We start from the raw sequence: 21,885 nt of genomic DNA on the forward strand, positions 1-21,885 counted from the left end.
ATGGTGCTGGATCTGCAGACTTTTAAACAAGAGAACTCAGTGGCTATACCAGATGAACAGACTTTGAGCATCTGTAGCTCTTACACCTTCTGAGGTAAATACGGAGTACTCTATGAACATCAAGTCAAAACCACTGCTCTTTGAGTTGGAGTATATCATCCAAATAGTTCACCTTGCATATGCATTTAGAGTTCCAAGCTCCAGCTTAATAGGAAGCTCAACCAGCAGTCCACTTTTGTACAAAGCCTTAGAACTGAAATTAAGACAGCAAAAATACTTACAATGATGAAGTACTACAAATAGAAATCATTGATTCTAGAGCGTGGAAACGTCCTTGTGTCCTCATATAATTCACAATGGACCTCCCCACAAGCAGTAATACTATAAATATGTCACCCTCAAAATAACTATAGTTATGTATCAACTATATATCTGATACACTCATTTTATAACCCTTTAAAATGGTTATATTCCTGTTTGGGTTCTGTAAACAAAAAATGATTTAAAATAAAACTCAAATACATTACTGTAAACGTTCTATCCTTTCAAAAAAAAAACCTGAAAAGTAAATAAACAATTTACCAACTTGAAACATGTCACTAACAAGCTTCTAAAAATGGCTCTTGGCCCAATATACCAGGGATGAATTAGGAGTTCTGAATATATATGCACTGTGAAGCATTTTGATTATATCACCACTTAAACGTATCCACTATCATAAAGTTTCACTCATTTGAGTCATGGAATTATATCTCGTTGTACGTTTAACCTCCAGTATCTTTGTCTTGCAGGTTACCCAGACTTTTATTCTTGCCATCAGCAGAACTTCCAAAGATCTCAAGAGCCAGTTCCTGGATGCTTTGAGAGATTATCAAAATGTTACCAGTCATTGCTGGGGCATCTCCTTTCATCTCTAGTTACTGCTGCTCAACTTCCAGGCAGATCAGTGAAGCCAACTGAATTCCAGATGCTGGGATTTGGCTGTTTGCGGCGCATATATACATATACATGTTGTTGTTGTTTAGTCGTGTCCGACTCTTCGTGACCCCATGGACCAGAGCACGCCAGGCACTCCTGTCTTCTACTGCCTCCCAGAGTTTGGTCAAACTCATGTTAATAGCTTGGAGAACACTGTCCAACCATCTTGTCCTCTGTCGTCCCCTTCTCCTTGTGCCCTCCATCTTTCCCAACATCAGGGTCTTTTCCAGGGAGTCTTCTCTTCTCATGAGGTGGCCAAAGTATTGGAGCCTCAGCTTCACAATCTGTCCTTCCAGTGACCACTCAAGGCTGATTTCCATATACATATACACATACATGTATGTGTGTGTGTGTGTGTGTGTGTGCGTGCGTGCGTGTGTGTGTGCGCGCGCACATGAGAATAATCAAAGAAACATGGTCTCCATAAAACAGTCAGGATCACCTCAGCTTTGCTTGTTCAAATTATTGTCACAAAAAAGCAGGAATATGTATCAAAGTCCAAAGAGGCCATTCCACTGGCATGATGCTCGTAGCTTCCAGCTGGTTTTTCCAGTACCTTGAGTAACTGTTTTACCTTGATATTGGTTATTTCTTTGTCAGAGACGCATCAATTATTTCTTGACATGTCTCTGAATTCAGCACCTTCTCATGGTTCAATTATATATGAATCTCAGAAATCTCATAAGTAAGCTGCAGAACCCAAGAATAGTCAAAATCAACTGATGCATGGCACTCTGTCTTCTTCAGTAACTTCAATTCAGAATTCTTTTTGAGGTGAACTGGTTCAGGATCATGAAGTTCAGAAAGTGTTAATTGTGCCCTATTATCACTGAAGGGGAGGGAAGGTACCAGTGGAACATCCTTGATGAGTTGCTCAACAATGGAATGTAAGACCTGTAAGTGCTGTTCAACAGTCGAAACGACTACCTTCCATATCTCAGAAATAAGTAATGGCACCAAAAGCTTAATTGGATTTCTTCTTTTTTAGTGGGGAGGCTTGGCATGGTTAGGAAAGACAGGACAAATCTGGCACAATACACACAATCCAGCTGTTCTCTCTCTTGGACATCTTGGCTGGGGATTGTGCATTGCCATATGGTGTAGAAGAGCTGTAGCAACAACCCACTTCCCACAGGCAACGGATTCTGTGTTGGGCTGTTGTCCGATTTCTTCCTGACTTTGGTGTTGCATTAGAAAGAAGGGCCTATCTGGTTGTCAGCTTCTTAACCAAGCAATCTTGGGTCTTCTAGCTTCCTTTAAGCCATTAAACATGTAATCTCCACTCACGCAGAGCAAAGGAAACAACAACCTCCCTTTGGCTATGAGCCTTATGTTCCAATGTTCCATTGGAACACGTAATGATGGTGGTCAACAAAAGAGGTTTAAAGACTCTCTCAAGGCAAATCTAAAAAAATGTAGTATAAACACCAACAACTCAGAAACACTGGCCTGCGAGTGCTCTAATTGGAGAACAGCTTTTACCACAGGTGTCATGGGCATTGAAGACTCAGGAAGAAAGGGAGAAAGGTGCATAGCGGAAGGCGCGCTTGGTAAACCCTCACCATGATCAACTCTCGCCCGGAAACCTATGTCCCCACTGTGGAAGGACGTGTGAATCCAGAATTGGCCTCCGCAGTCACTTACTGTTACTTACTGTTAAAACCATGTTTATGGAAGACAATCTTACTTGGCTATGAGTGATCACCAAAGAAGAAGTAGTTCAAATGTTTTAGCCATAGGTTTCTACAGAACACATTGCCCAACATGGAATATGAAGAAAACTATCCTTATCTGCCATAGTAAAGTTATGCAGGTCATCCCACAAGTGCTTATGACCAGTCTCAGTGAAGATTTTTCCTGTCTCATTCCCATCTTTAAGAGCTTTTAACCTCAGGTGATAGAGATGACATATACGCTTCTGGTAGAAACATTCAGTACTACCAGTCTTTTATGGCACAGTCTACAGCAGAGATTGCAGGGGACTGTTCATGCCCTTTTAAAGTATCTGAGAGACTCATGCACTTGAACAGCAATGACATGAGGAACATCTCTCAGATCTCTTTGAAGATATTCTTACCATTTGAAATCCAGTTGATTTCCAGTTGGAAATTTTGGTCACCTGGGACCATGCCCTGATGTGCCTGTGGAATATACTATCTGCCAAAAAGAATAAAAAGAGCATGTCTGTGGAACTATCCTGCCCTTCAACCAAGGTGCTAGCAGGATGCGAAGATGGAAAGAGGGGCATAGAATTCAAGAAAGGATCGTTAGTGTTGTGTTTCAGCATATCCTAATGTTTTCTACTTTGTAGTCCCCTTCAAGAGGAAAGAGTGAAAGATGAAGATCAATGTCCCCCTCTCAGTCATCGGTGACTACATTAATGATGTGTCTTGCCTCTGCATCAGAGTTCCAGAGGAGAATTTGGCTCTTTGCTGACTGCTCTCTTATCAGCTGAATGAGAAGGAAATATTTTACTTAAGATCTTCAAAGGCTGAAATCCTGTAGTGGGGGCTTGCTTCTGAATAAACAAGCACAGGATTTCAAGCCAGGAGCTATTTCTTATAGCTAGAAAAAGTTTAGTTAAGAACAATTCTTCAGAAAACAGCAAAACGAAATTAACAATCTGAACATCTCTTTCTACATTCAGGATTTCAAAGAAAATTTCTCCATTCTAAAATAATGAAGTATAAACCCAGAACTCCCATATTGTTGGAAATGGTATCAGCCAGGGGGAGGGGATTTGGATTTTAGTGCAGACAGAATCCCTGTTAGGCACTGTAATAAGATAAATTTGTTGATGGGGTTGGGCTGATGTGTTTCCTACCAGTTCACTCTCTTCTTCCTCTGCATCTTTTTTGTTTTCGTCTTTCTGATCTTCAATGTTTGCATCAAAATCCTCCATCTCCACCTAGGACAAGGTACAATTTGAAAACTACACATTACCTGTTTGTTAGAGATGTTGCAGCACTAACTTTGTACTTAAATAAGAGAGACTCAAAAACATTTTTTTTGAACCAAAGATATGTATATACTATACAAGTAAGATTTATCTTTTCTACAGAACTGTACTGTATTTATTTATTCTTCTATTTCTCATCTCAGAAATTGATGAGAAATTTGCAACTTGCCTTTCTGTTCCACACACCTTCTTTAATACTGATAACTTTGCATTACAATACTTCTCTTTCTCTCCACATATATGCAAATATGTTCCTTTTAAAACCCCCTCAAAATTCCTACGCTTTCTTACAGTGGCAGACAACTTAAAAAGTCTTGAGCAGATGACTTCCTTTAGACACTTGTTTTGCCTGTATTAAGTGTGAAAATGTGTATTTGTACCCATAGTATACTGTATAGGATCCTAAGTCACTGGCCCATGCAATTACAGTAATCTCCTTCAGAAAGCTAAAATATTTACTCAAGAGTGAAAGAGAGAAAGACTTTACTTTATGGAATGATATCAGTCAAACCACTATGTTTTGCTGTGTGTTTCCTCATGGGAGTCCTGTGTTGGCCTTGGGAGTGTACAATTCTTCCAGATGTCTACTACTTTTCAATTTAAGATTTCACTAAACAATGAATCTGTAGTCAAATCCTGTACCTGCTTTCTACTTTAATAACTACAGTGGTACCTCACTTACATACGCTTCAGGTTACAGATTCCGCTAACCCAGAAATAGTACCTTGGGTTAAGAACTTTGCTTCAGGATGAGAACAGAAATTGTGCTCCAACAGCGCGGCAGCAGCGGGAGGCCCCATTAGCTAAAGTGGTGCTTCAGGTTAAGAACGGACCTCTGGAATGAATTAAGTACTTAACCCGAGGTACCACTGTATTCATCTTTTCTACAGCCATGAATATCATATACATGGATAAGTTGGCTTCTTGGATATCTCACCTCTTCAATAGCAGCATCTTGTAGCAAAGAGCGAATGTCTAAACGTATCATATGACGGGGTGCTGTTTCCCAATGATCAGCCATCTGGAATTGGAAAATGAGAGTTGGAGCAGTTTCTACAATATTCAGTATAAAGAATGCTTGGGCTACTAGGACCAATGTGGTACCATAAAACGTAGTACCTTCAACCTCCCCTACCCCCCCCACCAGGATGAGTAATTCTTGTAGCTCTGTGACTCCAAAACTTTATAAAGTTACCTTACTGATCTCCTTGAGCTTACGTCCATGGACATTTCTCTTGCAACAAGTTTGGTTGTCTGCAGTAATTTCAGCTAGGTAGACCTAGAAAGCATGGTGTTTGGGGGGGGAGAGAGAATGTGCTCAGAAACATCTGATTCATCCCCAACGTATTTTCCAAAGTAAGCTTGGTGAACTAAGGAGAAGGAGTGTGTGCAAATTTAAATGGAAAAGGCAAGGCTAAAAGAAAGCACAATCAGCGCCAAGGATCCATTTGGACTTTAATGTGGAAAACTACTGGCCTGTGTGCTCATGCCCCTCAGTCATTTCTTGGATTTTATTGCTCTTTTCTAGAGAGGCTTTCAAAGTAATTCACAACAAAACAACAAATGTATTATAAAAACAAAACACTGTAAAGGCAGTATTAAACTACGTGGCAAACTCAAAACAATTCCCCAGTCAACTACAGCACCTGGATCAGGAACTTTTTATTGCCTTTCTTTAGGTGGAGACCAAAAAAAAAAAAAAAAAAAAAAAGGTACTCTGATGGCAGGGAATTCCACAACTGGCTGCCATTCTAAATTGCAAAAGGGGAAAGTGGGCTGTATTATTTTCTTTGGATTCCCGCAGGGCTTCCTACCTTCCACCTGCCATCATCCTGCTAGTTTTTTCTATCATGGCCTGGTTAGATATGCTTCCAAGTCAGGCCAGGATCTCTGCTTGGGCAAAAATCTAGTTTAGGCCTTGCCCTTATGTTTCACTAACCTTGCTCTCTGCCTCCAGCCTGCTTGTTGCCCCCCTTATCGACCGCTTCAGGGCATCTTAGACCCTTGAATGACACCTCAATTTCAACTGAGGCCATTAAGAGAGATTTAAGAGGCTACCTAACATGAAATCAGACAATTGGTCCATCTAGCTCAGAACTGTCTACTGGCAGAGGTTTGCCAGGGTGTCAGATAGGAATAATTCCCAGCCCTACCTGCTGATACCAGGGACTGAACCTGAAATTTTCTGGGCTCCAATCACACCCTTAACATTCTTGGCAGTACTGTCCTTATATCCTACAGGTACCCATGGTTTGAGTTTGCCTTGGCTGCCAGTGGCCCAGTGTTAATGCTCAGGGTTCAAGGGCATGGAAAACCTGTTTTAGAGCAGCTAACAATGACAGAGATTATCCAATAATGTTTACCTCAAAGCCTTTTGTTTTTGCAGCACTCCAAAACTGCTCAAAATGGCGTACTCTGTCATTAATGGCATCAAGGATGATAAAGGGGAAAAACCCATCATCCAAAGTCTTTTTGAAAGTTTTGAATAAGCTGGCACGATAGATTTCTTCCATATCAGCTTCATATTCATACTCCAAAATCTGCTCCAGAAAAAGAGAAGGTTAGCTAAAAGAAGAACAAGCCTTCTTGCTAAAATCTGAAATTCAGTTACTGCTATCACATATGCTGGTAAATATATCACATATACTGGTAAATGCTACAGAATAAAATTGTACGGATGTCATCATACTGCAGTTCCCATGACTGCCAACAGATGGCCATGGGAACATTCAGGACTTCAAAGCACAACATGGTGCTGTCTGAAAGCCCTACGCAGTCCAGCATTCCTATCTGTGTCTCCTGTTGTCATTGAACACTACTGCAGTGGTCCATAAGTAATGGAGAAGAAATATGTTGCAAAAGTTGGATCCAGACATGTGCTGGAGGAAGATGGCTTTTTGTGTTTTTTAAAAAACCAATTATTCCTCCCCCCCTACAGTCCCCCATGTCCTAAGAAAATATGTTCCAGAGGATTGGGAGGAAGGGCAAAGAGTTGAAAAATCACATTTCCCCTTCATCTATGGAGAATATCTGCTGGATCTTAGCGCCTTCCACAAACAGAAGGATCCTTTCTGTAGTCAGGTGGGACTCTATGGATCTAACACAATGAGTTAATCAACAACTGAAATGGAGTACCTTCTTTTTAACTCTTTTCTTTGTATCAGGGTCTCTCTCTTCTTTCTCTATTTCAGTGATAAAATAGTCGTCCAGGCTGAGCACTCTGGGTGCAGCTCCTCCACATTCAACTTCCTTATCCTGGGAAGGAAACACACAATTAATAAATAGCCTGCATTTATGGTGCAAGTGCCTCAACTTAGAACATACAGCAGCCCCTCACTGTTAGTAAGAGGGAATTTTGTTCCCCCCTCTTCATTACAAGTCAATCCAGCCACTATATATTTTAGAGCTCTGAATGATTAAATAAAGGAAACTGTGCACTCAGACAGCTGGGACCAAAATGCAAGTGCGTTCCACTCTTCAGTGAAGACTGAAGATGCCAAAGAAAGCTGCTGGTTATTCACTCACCCTGATAAGCTTAGCAACATGAGTCTTTCCACTGCCTGGCAATCCTCTCATGATAATGACAATCTAAAACAAAGACAGCATAAATTAATTGTGTTATTATTTACATATTCATTGCATTTATACATCGCCTTTCTGCCAAGGCACCCAAGGTGGTTTACACTTCTTTACTGTAACAACTTCACTGTTCTCTCCCTGGCAGCTGCTGAGAGAAACATTTTGCAACCACAGAATCAACCAGGCACCACATTTAGCAGCATGAGGAATGGTAATGGTAGACCAGTCAACTCCTTTTCTTGCTTGCTACTCAAACGTGGCAGCTCCTGTGTGGGGATTGCTTTCATCCTCACAGGGTAGCAAGCAAGGGGAGGGGAGATCTGGCTGTGCTTGGAGAGCAGAACTGCCTCCAAATTCTGTCAAACTTTGGAAGGCATGTGAATCTGTCAGGGGAGATTACACATTACATAAACATTAGCTGAAGTGCCTATTTCTCATGCATTTTGTTGCTTAATATTAGAAAGCCACATTCACACTACTCACCCTCTCTGGTCTACTCTCCCTTCCAGGTGGCTTCAGTATATCATCCACATTTTTAGATTCTGGTTTCCTCTCTACACGAGGAGCAGGTGGTGGTTGTCGGGGTAACGATGGAGCAGAAATGGGCATTCTTTCTTCAGGGTAATTTCTGCGGTCACCTAAATACGAAGTTCACACAAGAGAGAAAAAAAGAATTAACTAAAATTATGCACTGAATTACGAGACCATTAGTTCCTAAGAGACTTCCACTACTGTTTCGAATATGCTTTGTGGGCAATTTACTCATTAGTCTGTACATTTCATTCATTTATTTTAAAGTGAAGTTTCTCAACTGGAACAAAAACAAAGAAGAACCCCAAAAGATGGCATAGTGCAATAAAAATGAATGAATAATATTTTCCCTTCAAGCTGCAGACTTTGATACTGACTTCTTCAGTGGTTTAGGAAAGTTAATTAACCTTTGTTTCAGGAGAAAAAATGTGCTCCTTTGATTTTAGCCACAAGGACAAACAACAGAAATGATTATGAGAAAATAAATCTCTCAGAAATAGGATAAATTAAGGTGTGTTCTCATATGTACTGAATAACAGATATATTGCTTGAATTGGAACATTTATCTAAGAACATGCAAGGGTCTAATTAGGAAAGTAAAGGTAAAGGTAAAGGCACCCCTGCCCGTACGGGCCAGTCTTGACAGACTCTGGGGTTGTGCGCCCATCTCACTTAAGAGGCCAGGGGCCAGCGCTGTCCGGAGACACTTCCGGGTCACGTGGCCAGCGTGACAAAGCTGCATCTGGCGAGCCAGAGCCGCACACGGAAACGCCGTTTACCTTCCCACTGGTAAGCGGTCCCTATTTATCTACTTGCACCCGGAGGTGCTTTCGAACTGCTAGGTTGGCAGGCGCTGGGACCGAGCAGCGGGAGCGCACCCCGCAGCAGGGATTCGAACCGCCGACCTTTCGATCAGCAAGTCCTAGGCGCTGAGGCTTTAACCCACAGCGCCACCTGCGTCCCGCATCTAATTAGGAAAGCAAATGCCAAAAAAACCACATTGAAAGGAATAAGAATTTTCTATTACCATGTGTAGCACAATTTCCAAATACAACTTTGCATAATCCTTTTTTTTGGGGGGGGATAGATAAATAAAATCAAGAAATGTTTAATGTGCAGCACCTGCTTTGTACATGTGATAACCACAATGGGTGATTCATGAATGAAGAAACCTAAGAATCTATCTGCATGAAAGTCTTACTACAGTGGTACCTCGGGTTAAGTACTTAATTCGTTCCGGAGATCCGTAATTAACCTGAAACTGTTCTTAACCTGAAGCACCACTTTAGCTAATGGGGCCTCCTGCTGCTGCTGCTGCGCCGTGCAATTTCTGTTCTCATCCTGAAGCAAAGTTCTTAACCTGAAGCACTATTTCTGGGTTAGTGGAGTCTGTAACCTGAAGCGTATGTAACCTGAGGTACCACTGTATAAGAATGAGATAGATTATTCATATCCTTGTATATAGGACAACGGCTGCAATTCTACATGCACGTAGCTACAAGTAAGTCACAATGAACTCAGTGGGACTTACTTTTTAGTAAACATGCATAGGATTGCAATGTATATAATTATAATGGACTGTATCTAATGTTGGGTGAAAAGAGTTCTACTTGTGTAACAGGACTTTACCTTTCTCTCCTTTCATTGTGCACCCCCAAAATCTTCTCCAGAGGGTCCCCCAATCCCTATAGCAGAATTTGAGGGTGCATGGGAAGATTGCAGGGGAGAAGAGGTGAGGGAAGTTCTGTTGCACAAGAGGAAGTTTACTGCATGAGCAAAGCAGTGTACTGGATGTAGCCCAGTATCTATTCAGCACATGCAAAGGCTTCGGATATTGAAAATACTGAGTCTCAAACTTCATAGTTATTGCAGGGAATGGGAACCTGTGGCCTTCTGATGTTGTTGGACTCAAACTCCTATGATTCCACACTAGCCTGGCCAATAGTCAGAAGTTGGGTCTTACTGATATTAATAGTCAGACAGACCGAACACAGTTCTTTATTTATTATAGATGTAGCTATACTGCCCTTTAATCAAACTCCTGGGGTGCTTCACATAAAAAATTTCCATTACATTGGAATGCAAATATGATTATTCTTAAAACCCCTCTTTAAACCAAGGAGGGTCAAATATATAAATGAAACTTCAATCACTGATAATACTTTTATCGTTAATTATAAGGAACAACTAAGCAAGTTCATATTCCCAAATTCATTCTGAGACCTCAATATTCTAATATTTCTTCAAGGTTGAAGATTTATACCTCCAAACATCGGAGGCCCATGATCATAAGGTGGACGATCAGGTTTTCTGTCATATGATTGTCTTTCAAATCCTCCCCGTCTTGAGTTTGAATGGTCTTTGTCCCGATAGGACTGAGCTCTTGAAGGAGATGGCCTGCTAAAGGAAGACAGCATATTGTAACACAAACTGCATGATTTCTTTGAATATTACACATTTAACAAAAATGTACACGAGATTCTCTGATAAACCAATTTCTGGCCAATCCTATACTTTGCTGCTGGATGCAATGACTATCCTTGATTAAGCCCACCCCAAGTAATATATCCCTGTATGAAACAGTTACAATCTTAGCCATACACCTTTCAACCAAGAGGGGAAGAAAATTGTAAATGTCTGTCCTGCCATGGCACATGTTCACAAGGCTTCAGCCCACAAGCAGAACATGAGTACAACAGTGCTCACTTCACTTGTGATTCCCAGCAACTGGTATGCATACTCCCTCTGAGTGTGGAAGTAAAACATGATACTCACATGTACAAAAATCAAAAAGGAGAAGTGACAGTTCAAAAACTCAGCACCGCAACCTGTATGAAGACACACTTCTGAATCCTACTTATTCCTCCTATATTACATACCTGTCATCTCGTTGATAGCGTTCTTTGTCAAATCTTTCCCGTTCGTGTTCTCCAGAAATACGGTCCCTGTATGGCTCTCTCTCTCGCCTGAAGTCTCTGTGATCAATATTGACATTATTTTGCCGCTCAAAATAAGCATCTCTTTCCTTGAGATATCGATCCCGTTGGCCTGGGTGTTCTGGAAAATGAAGTCAAAATAATTTTAAGAGTTATTCTACAGGATCACAGAATGAGGTAGAAGCATCAAGTAGCAGATTTCTTGGGCTGAACTACTTGACTACAGTAAGGGATTGCATGTTTGAATGCTCCTTCATTTTAAACACGCCATTCAAGACAAAACACAAACAACAAGGAGAAGGCTATTCTAAATCTCTCTTCCCCAACGTGCTAGTTTTCTATGTATAGGGAGCTTTTTATATGAGGGGGCATTCCACCCTACCTTCAGTCTAGTACAGTCTTGAATTCTACCACCTCAGTCTACATCAGCCATCCTCTACCTGGTGCCCCAACAACCATGGCCAATAGGAATTATAGATGAAAACATCTGGAGCACATCAGGTTGGGAATGGGGATGGCTGTTGTTCTTCATAGTATCTAGAACAACTCTTTTGACTATTTACAAGAATTCAAGACATGGTGAAAGCCATATTGCTTTAAAAAGGAGGTGGAATGCGTGTATGTTTTAACAAGGAACCTACCAAATATCAAACTGATGCCTGCCTTCTACTTAAAAGAGACATCTCAGAGACACCAAAGTACACCCACCTTTTGAAAAGGGCTGCCTCTCATGAGGAGCTTCTGGACGCAGAGTTATACGCTCCCCATAAGGAATTTGTCCACCTTTACTACTGGTTATATCTGTCAAATACAAATTAGCAATAATAAAATTAAGAGATATTGCCCCAGATACCATCTTTGAATAAATGCATTCAGACCATCACCAGCAGCTTGGAAATCTTGGAGGCTGGGGAAGAAGATTTACCATCCACTGCCCTCCCCAGCATTTCCCTTTGGCTTTTGTCAATCTCTGCAGGACGAAAAGATTATGGTAGTCAGCTGCAAGCCATATAGCCTGGTGAGGAGACCCCTCCCAATCTAAACTGCAGTTACTTAATGCCCTTGGAGTGCAGTAAGACTAGATCCAAAAACTGGAATTTTATTGTCAGTTAACTTTTGTTTTGTTCTGTTCTGTAATGTATTTAAGTCCAGCTTATTTCTTTTGCAGTACTGAATTTATTCTGTTTGCTGAATTGTTGGTTTTTGTCCTATTTGAATGTACCAATATGTTTTGAATACCACTTCTCTCCATCCTGCCCCATTAATGTTTTGTATTCTGAAAATAAGTGGATGCCTCTTATAATTTGGTTTGGGTGGGCACAACTTGGTGTAGAAAGGCAACCAAAAATAAATTAAGCCAAACTAAATCAGCCAACCAATAAGTTTCATTTCTTCAACAAAGACATTGGCTCGGGGGACAATAACAGGAAACAGCTGCTTTTTTATTTTAAAGAAGAGCTGTATAAATTGCTTAGTCATCAAACAGCATTTGCCACAATGTGGTACTGTGCATTACTTACAAAGCTTTAATTAAATTAAAAACAGGCATTCCCCAGCTAAAGCTCTCATGAGAAAAATACCACGGGGAAAAAAACTAGCAATGCTGTAATTTATTGATGGCTAATTGTTTTGTTTCCAAAAAACAAAATAACAGATGCCAATAAGGAACCTTAAGTAGAAACACACACAAAAAAATCACAAAACTGGTTTTGATTAGTGGGTCCCCCACTTAATCAAATCTTGTCTGCAAGGAGGAACTGGGGTGTTTTGATATAGCAGCAACCTGGCACAACAGCATGTTTCAACATAACAAACGCTTTAAAAAAGCAGAACTGCCTCCCTCAATAATTCCAATGTCAAACCAGTCCAGTATTCTGTTTCCACACTGTTCATATTTTTATAAACCTCCACCATGTTATCTTTTCTCTAAACATTTTAGCCTGAAATGTTTTAGCTGTTCCTTACACGGAAGATGTTATTAGGTTTTGTGAACCTTTCAGACACGCGATCAGTTTATGAATACCTAGGTAACAACCAATGTTACCAATATCTTCTCCTTTACATCATATTCTTGCAGTAAAATGGCAAGTTCTGACTGAACAATGGCAGTTATAGAGGCTGCAAATTGGCAGTTTATTATTTATCTGCATAAGGCCCAAAGTATTATTTGTTATTTCTATTGATTAGCCATCTCATAACACAAATACTCTAGATCATATTCTGTATAGGAAGGAATAAAACAAGAGCCCTTTCTCATTCTAGTTCATAGACAGGCTAGACAATTTAAGGATCAGGGAATCAGACATAACATCAAATTTCTCTATTAAATTATCAATGTAAAGATGCCCCAAAGGGCCCATTTTTAATGCACAGAATGCAGACCAGCACACTCCTCTGATGAGAATGATATTGGCTATTTTTTTTTATGCTACAGACATAATCATTCTGTTAATTAGCATTATTAAGATAAACAGTAATCACCTTGCCCATGGCCGTGTCCATGCCCGTAGTCAACAGTCTGATGAATAATTGGTGGCTTGGAAAGTTGTGCTATACCCGACCCAAAGGAAGTTGCGACTGTTGATGAAGGTAATGAAAGATCTGATGCAGGTAAGTCATTCTCGGATTTTAACCCTTTATCTTCACTGCTATCCCAAAGTCCCTGGAAAGAATCCTCATCCCAACGTTCTTGGCTCATGGCAGGTGATGATTTGACCATAGCAGCTGGACCTTGAGAGGCTGCTGCAGTTGAAATGGGAATTGGAGTACTTGGCTGTGTTGGTGGACCAGACATTTTTACCGATGGGAGGGGGCCCTTTGTCGCTGGGACAGATGGCTTTGCAAGTGCAGCGCCTGGCTTGGCTGTTGGGGCAGCTTTCCGAAACATGACGGGTGGCTTTACTATTACAGCTGGCGTAGGCTTAATAGATTGCTCCTCTATTGGTATCTCAGCGTGCATTTCAGAAGAGGCCTAAATAAAAGGATATTTTAAAATAAAAGGTACATGAAATTAATAGCCATTTAAAAAATGTTGTCAGATACTGTCATAGCAAATGTGTACTTTGATACTTAAAACAGGCCTTTTGGGGTACAACATTGATAAAAGGGTACAAAGAAAAGGCTAATTCTTTTTTTTAAAAAGGTGGTTACATGGAATTTACAATATTGAAACTTCTCATAAGGAATTTGTATACAACTTGTGTCTGTTGCTGCCTTATCAATCTCAGTTGCCCAATGCACCTTCTCATCTAAAGTTCTTTTGTGGCCAGGTCAAGTTTTGTAAATCACCCAAATGTGGAGCAGCCATAGTAGTGGAGACAAAATATGACAAAACACAGCTACAGATAAAGTTGCGGCTACCTGGTGGTGATTTGTTATAAATATTATAAAAATGTTGTTTTGCTTGCCATGAAGCAGTGGTAAGTCATTACTTCCTCCACATGGTTGTGTCTTTGAGATTTCTCTAAGTAGAGAAATTTACAAATGTTCAATCTAGCCCTCAGTTAATGTGCTTTTTCTTAGCTACATCTGACAGGCACCCAATAACGCCCATCCATGTTTTGATAATCTCTTTTTTTTTAAAAACAATATTTATTAGAGTTTCCAATTATAACAATATAAAAAAAACCAAAACATTCCAATTTATAATCTTATTTTCCATAACATTTTTCCAAGACTTCCCCTCCCCTCCCCCTCTTGTATTCCAGTTCTTACAAATAAATTCTGCAATTTCTTATCCCAAGTTTTGAACTTATTGTCATTAACCCAGTTTAAAAATATTTTCCCATTTCCTAAAATTGACCTGTTCCCTTCCACGCGTTCTTCCCTTTAATATACATAATAGATTAAAAAATAATAAAATAAAATATAATTTTACGCCCTTTGGATTCCAAATTTCCCTCCCCCTTTTCCCGGTTGCGTTCCCAATATTTATCAACATCTGATGTCTTCCTGGAGCTCCCACATTTATTTAAGCCATAGTCCTTTACCAGTCATCTTTAATTTTAAATGTCCAATCTTGGAAGAAGTCTATCTCAAAAAGGTCCATTTTTTCCATCCAGATTTTTATATACTTGGGAGTAGAAACTCCAATTTTACTTCTTTTTACTTTTTCAAATCTGGATGTCCCAAATGTTCCCACTTCCAACTTTGTCCAATTCTTGTTGTTCATGTTGTTCTTGTTGATCTCTCTCCTCTTTTTCTCCCTTTTCTCTTCTTGTTTTCCTGCACAAATGTTCTAATTCCAAAAGCCTCTGAATTCCTCTGCAATGGCTCTGTTATTCAGGAACAAAACATAATGCCAAGTCCCTTCCATTCTTCAATAGATAAGTCTATTGTCTGCTTTAAGTATGTAAGCCTCTGTAGCCAAAATAGTATTCCATTTCTGCAGTTTCCCAGGAGATAAAAAGTTCTGTTCAGATTCAATGCCAACAACTTGTAATATCCCTCAGTTCCTCTAGGTGGATTGCAATAACTCAGTTCCCTTCCAGATCACGTCCACCAGTCAAAGTAACTTATTATTCCTTGTTTTAAACATTTTAAAACCAAATTGTAACAAATGTAACCGGCAAAGTCCTCGTAACAAAGTTCTCATTTTTGTTCTTCTGCTTTGACAGCTCTTTGACAGCTGTCAAAACCTCTCCTTGTCTTCTCCCGGCGCTCTAACGAAAACGCTCCCAGGTTCCGTGGGGGGTTTACTTTTTTGATCCAATTCCACTATTCTCCTCCAGCTCAGTCTTCTAACTTTCCATCGCGAAATTTAGTGACTTTATCAAAATAGGGTTGCGCTCGATCTTAGATATTAAATCCATTACTTTAGCTCCTCTACAACAGGGGGGGGGGCTGACTTCCTTTTTACGCCTCCCCCGCTCGTTCCGAATTTTTTATAAATTTATCGCCTTTTTTAATCCAAGTTCCAATTACTCACAGGTTGTACTTTAAGTCCGAATTTCCAATAGAAGAAGTCAGCGCTCTCCGTCGAATGGCATGCGGTTTCACTCGGCAGGGGAAGCGGAGGACTCAAAGCACCCCCCCCTCCGTCACCCGTTCCGTAGCCTTTAAAAAGGCTCCTTCGCGGGTCGGGGGGGGCTTAAAAGGTGCCAGCCGAGTCACCATGTCCATGGGTTTCAGCGCCCATGGTTTTTAAGGGTCCCCGCGTCGCCGGCGCGGGAGGACCCAGCCCCTGCCGAGCAGGCTCCCCCCGGAGCTCGGAGGGAGTCCGCCATTCGGCGATGGCGCCAACCCGGAAGTCTATGTTTTGATAATCTCAGGGATCAGCTGCTCTAGCATGCTCTATGTGGGGCCACCCCCTTTAATGCAGTGGAAAACTTGCCACCAGTAGAAACGAAGTGGTCCAGCCGAATTCAAAATGATGGTGATTTCCTAAAGTCCTTTATAGTCCAAATCCAGTACAGTGGTACCTCGCAAGACGAATGCCTCGCAAGACAAAAAACTCGCTAGACGAAAGGTTTTTCCGTTTTCGATTTGCCTCGCAAGACGAATTTCCCCTATGGGCTTGCTTCGCAAGACGAAAACGTCTCGCGACGTCTAAAAACAAAGACATGTTTTGTTTATAAAGTTAATTTATTTTCCCTTCAGTTTTTGAACTGCTCTTTACAGTATGTGTGACTTTAAAGAGCAGTTAATAAACTGTTGTTGTACCAAATTTGGCTTTGTTTAGACCTTTTTTGACCATAGGAACGCATTAATTGATTTTCAATGCATTCCTATGGGATTTCGTGCTTCGCAAGACGAAAAATTCGCTAGACGACAAAAATTGCGGAACGAATTAATTTCGTCTTGCGGGGCACCACTGTACATCTTTGGGAGACCCTGCTCCTAGACTCTCCCTTGTCTCCTGAAATTTGCAGGAAAGGTGCACTGGAATCACAGTGAGAGTTACGAGGATGAAGATCTGATTTCTCCATAATGATGCCCCATTCTCAAGAAAGACCTGCTGCAGAACCACTGCTGCCTCCGACCAGGGATACAGAGCATAGCCATAATGACTGGTAACTAGTCCGGAGGGGTGGGGAAGCAAGCTCAAGCATAAGTTCTTAAAAGCTTCCATTTAAAAACAATATTTTCCATAACAAGACTTAATTTACCTGAAAGTTATCCTTCCTAGCTCTAGGAATTTCCTGTGGTGGCAGTTCAGGAACAAATTCATTCATCTTCTTCATATGTTCTTTCTGTTCTCTGCAGTCAAAAAATCATATTATTCATCTTAAATGTTCTTTTAAAAACCACAAAAAGTATATGCATTTGTCTTAAACAAGATTTTAAGAACCACCAGGTTTACTTATGTTCATCTGTGGCACCAACACTGTGGAATGCCCTCTCTAAGGAGGCCTGCCAGGCTGAGAAGCTAGTGAATTTTAAGCAACAAACTAAAAATTCGCTACTTTGTAAAACATTTAGACTAGTATTTCCAAAACTTTACACCCCTATCCACCTAGAGCACTTGAAAATTGCTGAGCATCTTGCTGGACCACATAATTATTGTTCTGCCTATTATCACAATTGTAAAGCACGGTGAAAGATTATGTATGCTTCTAAATTGGGTTCTTATTGTTTCTTTTGTTTCTTATATAATATTTTATTGTACTACAACTTGGATTTTATGGAACTGATCTGCCCTTAAATATTTTTCATCTCGTTTTGCTTGGCAGTTTGCAATTTTAGGATTTTGGCAGGTTTTTTCTGCTTCAGTTGATTATTTTTAGCACATTTTGATTTGTTACTCTATTGTTTTAATATAGTACCGTTAGCCACTTTAGGCTGTCATTTGGCAAGCAGGAAACACAAATGTTTCCAACAAAATGTGCTACTTTCCTCAGTGCCAAAAATGAACATTTGATCCTTCACAGAGAGCATTTAGTTCCCAAGGTACATTTCTTTTTCACACCAGCTCAAATCTCATTGCAATTTCTGAGGATATCATTTTGGTGTTAAGAGAGAGAATTCAAGCCTTTGTGATCAGAATTCTCACATATTCCAAAAGGACGTCTGCAGGCCACTTTCCTGCAGTTCAGTAAATGGTGAAACACACCACTGTTGACAACAGGAACTAGCAAGAGAGATTTTTCTACATATCAGTGGAAGCTGCATTGTACCGACTGGCAGCAGCTCTCCAGGGTTTCCCAGCCCTGCCCAGAGATGCCAGGGATTGAACCTGGGGCCTCTGCATGCTCTAGCACTTGTTCCTGTCTCAGGAGTTATAAATGTCACAATTACGTGCACTGCTTGAAAATCTAGATTTGATGTATCCATGGAGTGCAGTGTAATAGGACTGCCTGGCAACTTTACACAAGAGTAACTTAAAACCAAGCACAAAAATATGAAGTTTCCTCCTTTAAGGCAATATTAGTGTGAGTGGACTTTGTACTGCTTCGTGTGAACTGATAGACAATGCTGGGCCTTTTGTTTTCACTGGCTCCCTTTTCTGAATTTCTTAAAAATACTGCAGGTCTGCATGAACAAGGTTCTCCTGCCTGAATATTTACTACTCAGTTTTAAGGATAAGCATGATCACCGGGACGCGGGTGGCGCTGTGGGTTAAAGCCTCAGCGCCTAGGACTTGCTGATCGAAAGGTCGGCGGTTCGAATCCCCGCGGCGGGGTGCGCTCCCGTCGCTCGGTCCCAGTGCCTGCCAACCTAGCAGTTCGAAAGCACCCTCGGGTGCAAGTAGATAAATAGGGACCGCTTACTAGCGGGAAGGTAAACGGCGTTCCGTGTGCTGCGCTGGCTCGCCAGATGTAGCTTGTCACACTGGCCACGTGACCCGGAAGTGTCTCCGGACAGCGCTGGCTCCCAGGCTATAGAGTGAGATGAGTGCACAACCCTAGAGTCTGGCAAGACTGGCCCGTACGGGCAGGGGTACCTTTACCTTTATGATCACCGCCAGCTATGTTATCTGACTTTTTTCTAGCATAGGTATGCTATGCGCAGAACTGTTCTTGATTCCATGGGAGGTTCTTCAACATTAAAAACACACCTATTTTAACTTCATTAGTTTAAGACTGATAAGAAGTGCTGTTTAAAGCATAGTTATCTCAATGACCCTTGACTTATTAAACTTGCATACCCTTCCATCATCTAAGCTGACCAAAATGTTCAAAGCTATTTACCACCTCATTATATGCATTTTTGCAATTTGCAAGAGGGAATGCAAGGCGGAGGGGAGATGAAAAAGCAACGTTTTTGCAAAGCAAAATAAACAAGAACAGCAGCCAACTCACCGTAGCATTTTTAGCTCTTGGGCAGCCTTCAGGATTATTTCATGTTGCCTTTGACTAAGGACCATTACACCTCCCAGCGAGGGTTCAGAGGCTAAATTTGGCTCGTCTCCCAGCAATTCAGATGAGCGTGGTGGCAGAGGTGGTGGATCCAGACGATCATCTAAACGTGGGAATCTGTCGATTTCATCTGAATACCACCTATCTGAAAATCTTTCCCTTTCCCAATCACCCCTGTCGGGTGGGAAATCGGATGGCTCCCTCCATGAGTCATGTCTCTCTGGATACTCTCGAATTCTGAGCTCCCCCCGGTCTCTGGAATCTCTGTCGTAGAAATCCCTCTCTCTCTCCTCCAGCCATCGCTCCTCACGGTACCTGTCTAAAGGAGGAAGTGGAGGAAGGGGTGGCAAAGGTGGGAGAGGAGGGATGTCCAGATCACTAAGCGTATCTCTGTCGCCCAGTGGTCTAAGGTAATCTCTGTCCCAGTCTCTTTCTGAATCACGATCATACATATCCAAGGGTCTTCGGACCCTGTCCAGATCTCTGTCTATCTCTCTCTCTCTCCCCAATGGCCTTTCCCAGTCATCCCAATATGGTTCTCGCCTATCAAGATCAGCAGATATTGGAGGTAAAGGAGGTAGAGGGGGAAGAGGTGAAAGAGGTGGCAATGGATGGCGGTGTGCTGACAAGTCATCTCTCTCATATGGATCAAGAGGATCATCATGGTATCGCTGGTCACGCTCAACCCAGTATCTGTCTCTTTCCCAATCCTCCAATCGTCTGCGCTCTAGAGGAGGAATATCTTGGTATTCAAATGAGCGCTCCTCTTCCATGCCTGCCTCTCCATAAGACCATGGAGGCCTGGGTGGTTCTTCACGAAATGGAGGCAAATTATCCATACCACCTCCAAGGCCTGTGTCACATCTGTGCATATCCCTCTCCCGGCTACTAGGCCTTCTGACTGGGTCTCTCTCCCGGCTACTAGGTCGCCGTCCTGGTCCCCTTTCACGGTTACTAGCCAGCCGGTCCAGTCCCCTTTCTTGACTACTGGGTTGCCTGCCAAAGCCCTTTTCCCGGCTATCTGCATGGCCTCTCTCTCTGCTGCCCATCTGGGGAGCTGGTTCCCTGTCTCTAGCTGGTAACCCTCTGTCTTGGCTTCTCGATTGCCTTTCCAATGCCCCTTCCTGGTTGCTTGACTGTCCACCCACCCCAGATTCCCAACTGCCCAATTGGCCCTCTGGCATCCTGTTGTGGGGTCCTGGCCCACTGTTTACATCTCTGCCACCTATATCTCTGGTCAGACCTCTACCTCTGTTTGGTACTCCCCTTCCTCTGGCATCATCAAATCGGCCTCGGCCCCTACCTCTATTGTCTTCCATTCTACCCTGGCCCCTGCCCCGGCCTGCTGGCCCTTTGGCCTGGTTATCTCCCAGCTTGATTTGTCCCCTCTCCCGGCTTTCCAGTTTAGATGGCTCCTTGCTCTGATTATTTTCAGAAGAAGTCAGTTTGTTTTCTGCAGAATTCAACTCTTTATTTCCCATCGGCGCTGGTAGTAACATTTTCTTCTCCCCTGGAACAGTGGAACCTGGTGTCTGATGGAGAACACCCGAAGTAAGAGGTTTTTTTGATTCTTCTGTTTGCAGTTCAGTCTCTGCAGAGCTTGGTTTCTTTGTTTCTGACAATGTTTCTCTGCCCTCTTTTCTGGATGAATTTTGCTGTGCTTTAGACATGACTGTACCTGGCTGAACAGAACCAGTAACCTTTGTATCTGGTCTAGGTTTAGATTTATTTGCAACTGTCTGATCATTGCTCATATCAGTAAGAGATTCCTTATGTTCTGTCTGATGGTTCTGTTGTCCCAAAGGAGGCCTAGGCCCCCGCCACCGTGGTCCACTTGCTTGGGAAGCCTGCATTTGTGAAGTGCCTGAGGGAGTATAAAATGCTGCTGCTGGGCCCCGGGGGATTTTCCCCTGTTTGCCTGAAGATCCATCGACAAGCTGATTTTGAAATCTTGGCCTTGGACCATCGAAACGTTGCCCTTGAAAATGAGGTCCTTGCTGTCTTGCAGGTTCAAATTTATCGAAGTCTCTTCCTCGAGGTGCATCAAATCTGTGTATTTAGAAACGAGACATTTTATTCAAGTAATAGATTTTGTGAGACTTTTTTATATAAAACAACTCCATAAATCCTCTTGGAAACAGCTGCCAAATTAAAATCTCATTAAGTAATAACGATACACAAAATTCACCAAAATATTAGATTTGCTGCATGCAAATGGAGCATGACAGAAACAAGTATTGGATTCACCCATATCTATGCTCATCTTCTCCATCTCTTCCTCAGATAGAAAGGAATGTCTGACTCAAGGGTTAGACTCAAGAACCACCTTATTTGGTTCATGGGGTGAAAGATGTAGACACATGCAGTATTCTACTGAGTCAGGCGTCTTCATCCTTTGGGAAAAGCAGATAGAGGTTGAGGCACAGGTATGTGTGAGCCTGGGATTTACTTCCTGTCCTTTTAGGTGTAAGAAGTAGTGTCCGACCAAGTTCTGGGCTCCAGAGAGCCTAGAAGTCTCACACTTCAGAAAACATAATTTAAAAGCATTTATTAAATTATAAACTGAAGATGACAACTGAGATTACACTAGTGTTACAAAAAATAA

General features: G+C 41.7%; 1 protein-coding gene across 4 annotated transcripts in view; it reads right to left on the minus strand.

Annotated features, from left to right (window-relative positions):
- YLPM1 (YLP motif containing 1) overlaps positions 1-21,885 on the minus strand; it is a 50,821-nt gene that overhangs the window by 13,542 nt on the left and 15,394 nt on the right. For 3 of the 4 annotated variants that reach the window (XM_081908241.1, XM_081908238.1, XM_081908240.1), the window contains 13 exons: positions 19,224-21,329; positions 17,091-17,181; positions 13,465-13,954; positions 11,692-11,784; positions 10,927-11,104; positions 10,311-10,447; positions 8,000-8,154; positions 7,463-7,525; positions 7,073-7,192; positions 6,301-6,477; positions 5,133-5,216; positions 4,875-4,958; positions 3,803-3,886 (listed from right to left, as the gene is read on the minus strand). In XM_081908241.1, coding sequence (XP_081764367.1) covers positions 3,803-3,886; positions 4,875-4,958; positions 5,133-5,216; positions 6,301-6,477; positions 7,073-7,192; positions 7,463-7,525; positions 8,000-8,154; positions 10,311-10,447; positions 10,927-11,104; positions 11,692-11,784; positions 13,465-13,954; positions 17,091-17,181; positions 19,224-21,329 — 3,862 coding nt within the window. The remainder of the gene's footprint in view (positions 1-3,802; positions 3,887-4,874; positions 4,959-5,132; positions 5,217-6,300; positions 6,478-7,072; positions 7,193-7,462; positions 7,526-7,999; positions 8,155-10,310; positions 10,448-10,926; positions 11,105-11,691; positions 11,785-13,464; positions 13,955-17,090; positions 17,182-19,223; positions 21,330-21,885) is intronic. The other variant, XM_081908239.1, reaches the window with a different exon arrangement.

This window comes from Podarcis melisellensis (genome assembly GCF_964234715.1).
Source record: "Podarcis melisellensis genome assembly, chromosome: 1".
Lineage (NCBI taxonomy): Eukaryota > Metazoa > Chordata > Lepidosauria > Squamata > Lacertidae > Podarcis > Podarcis melisellensis.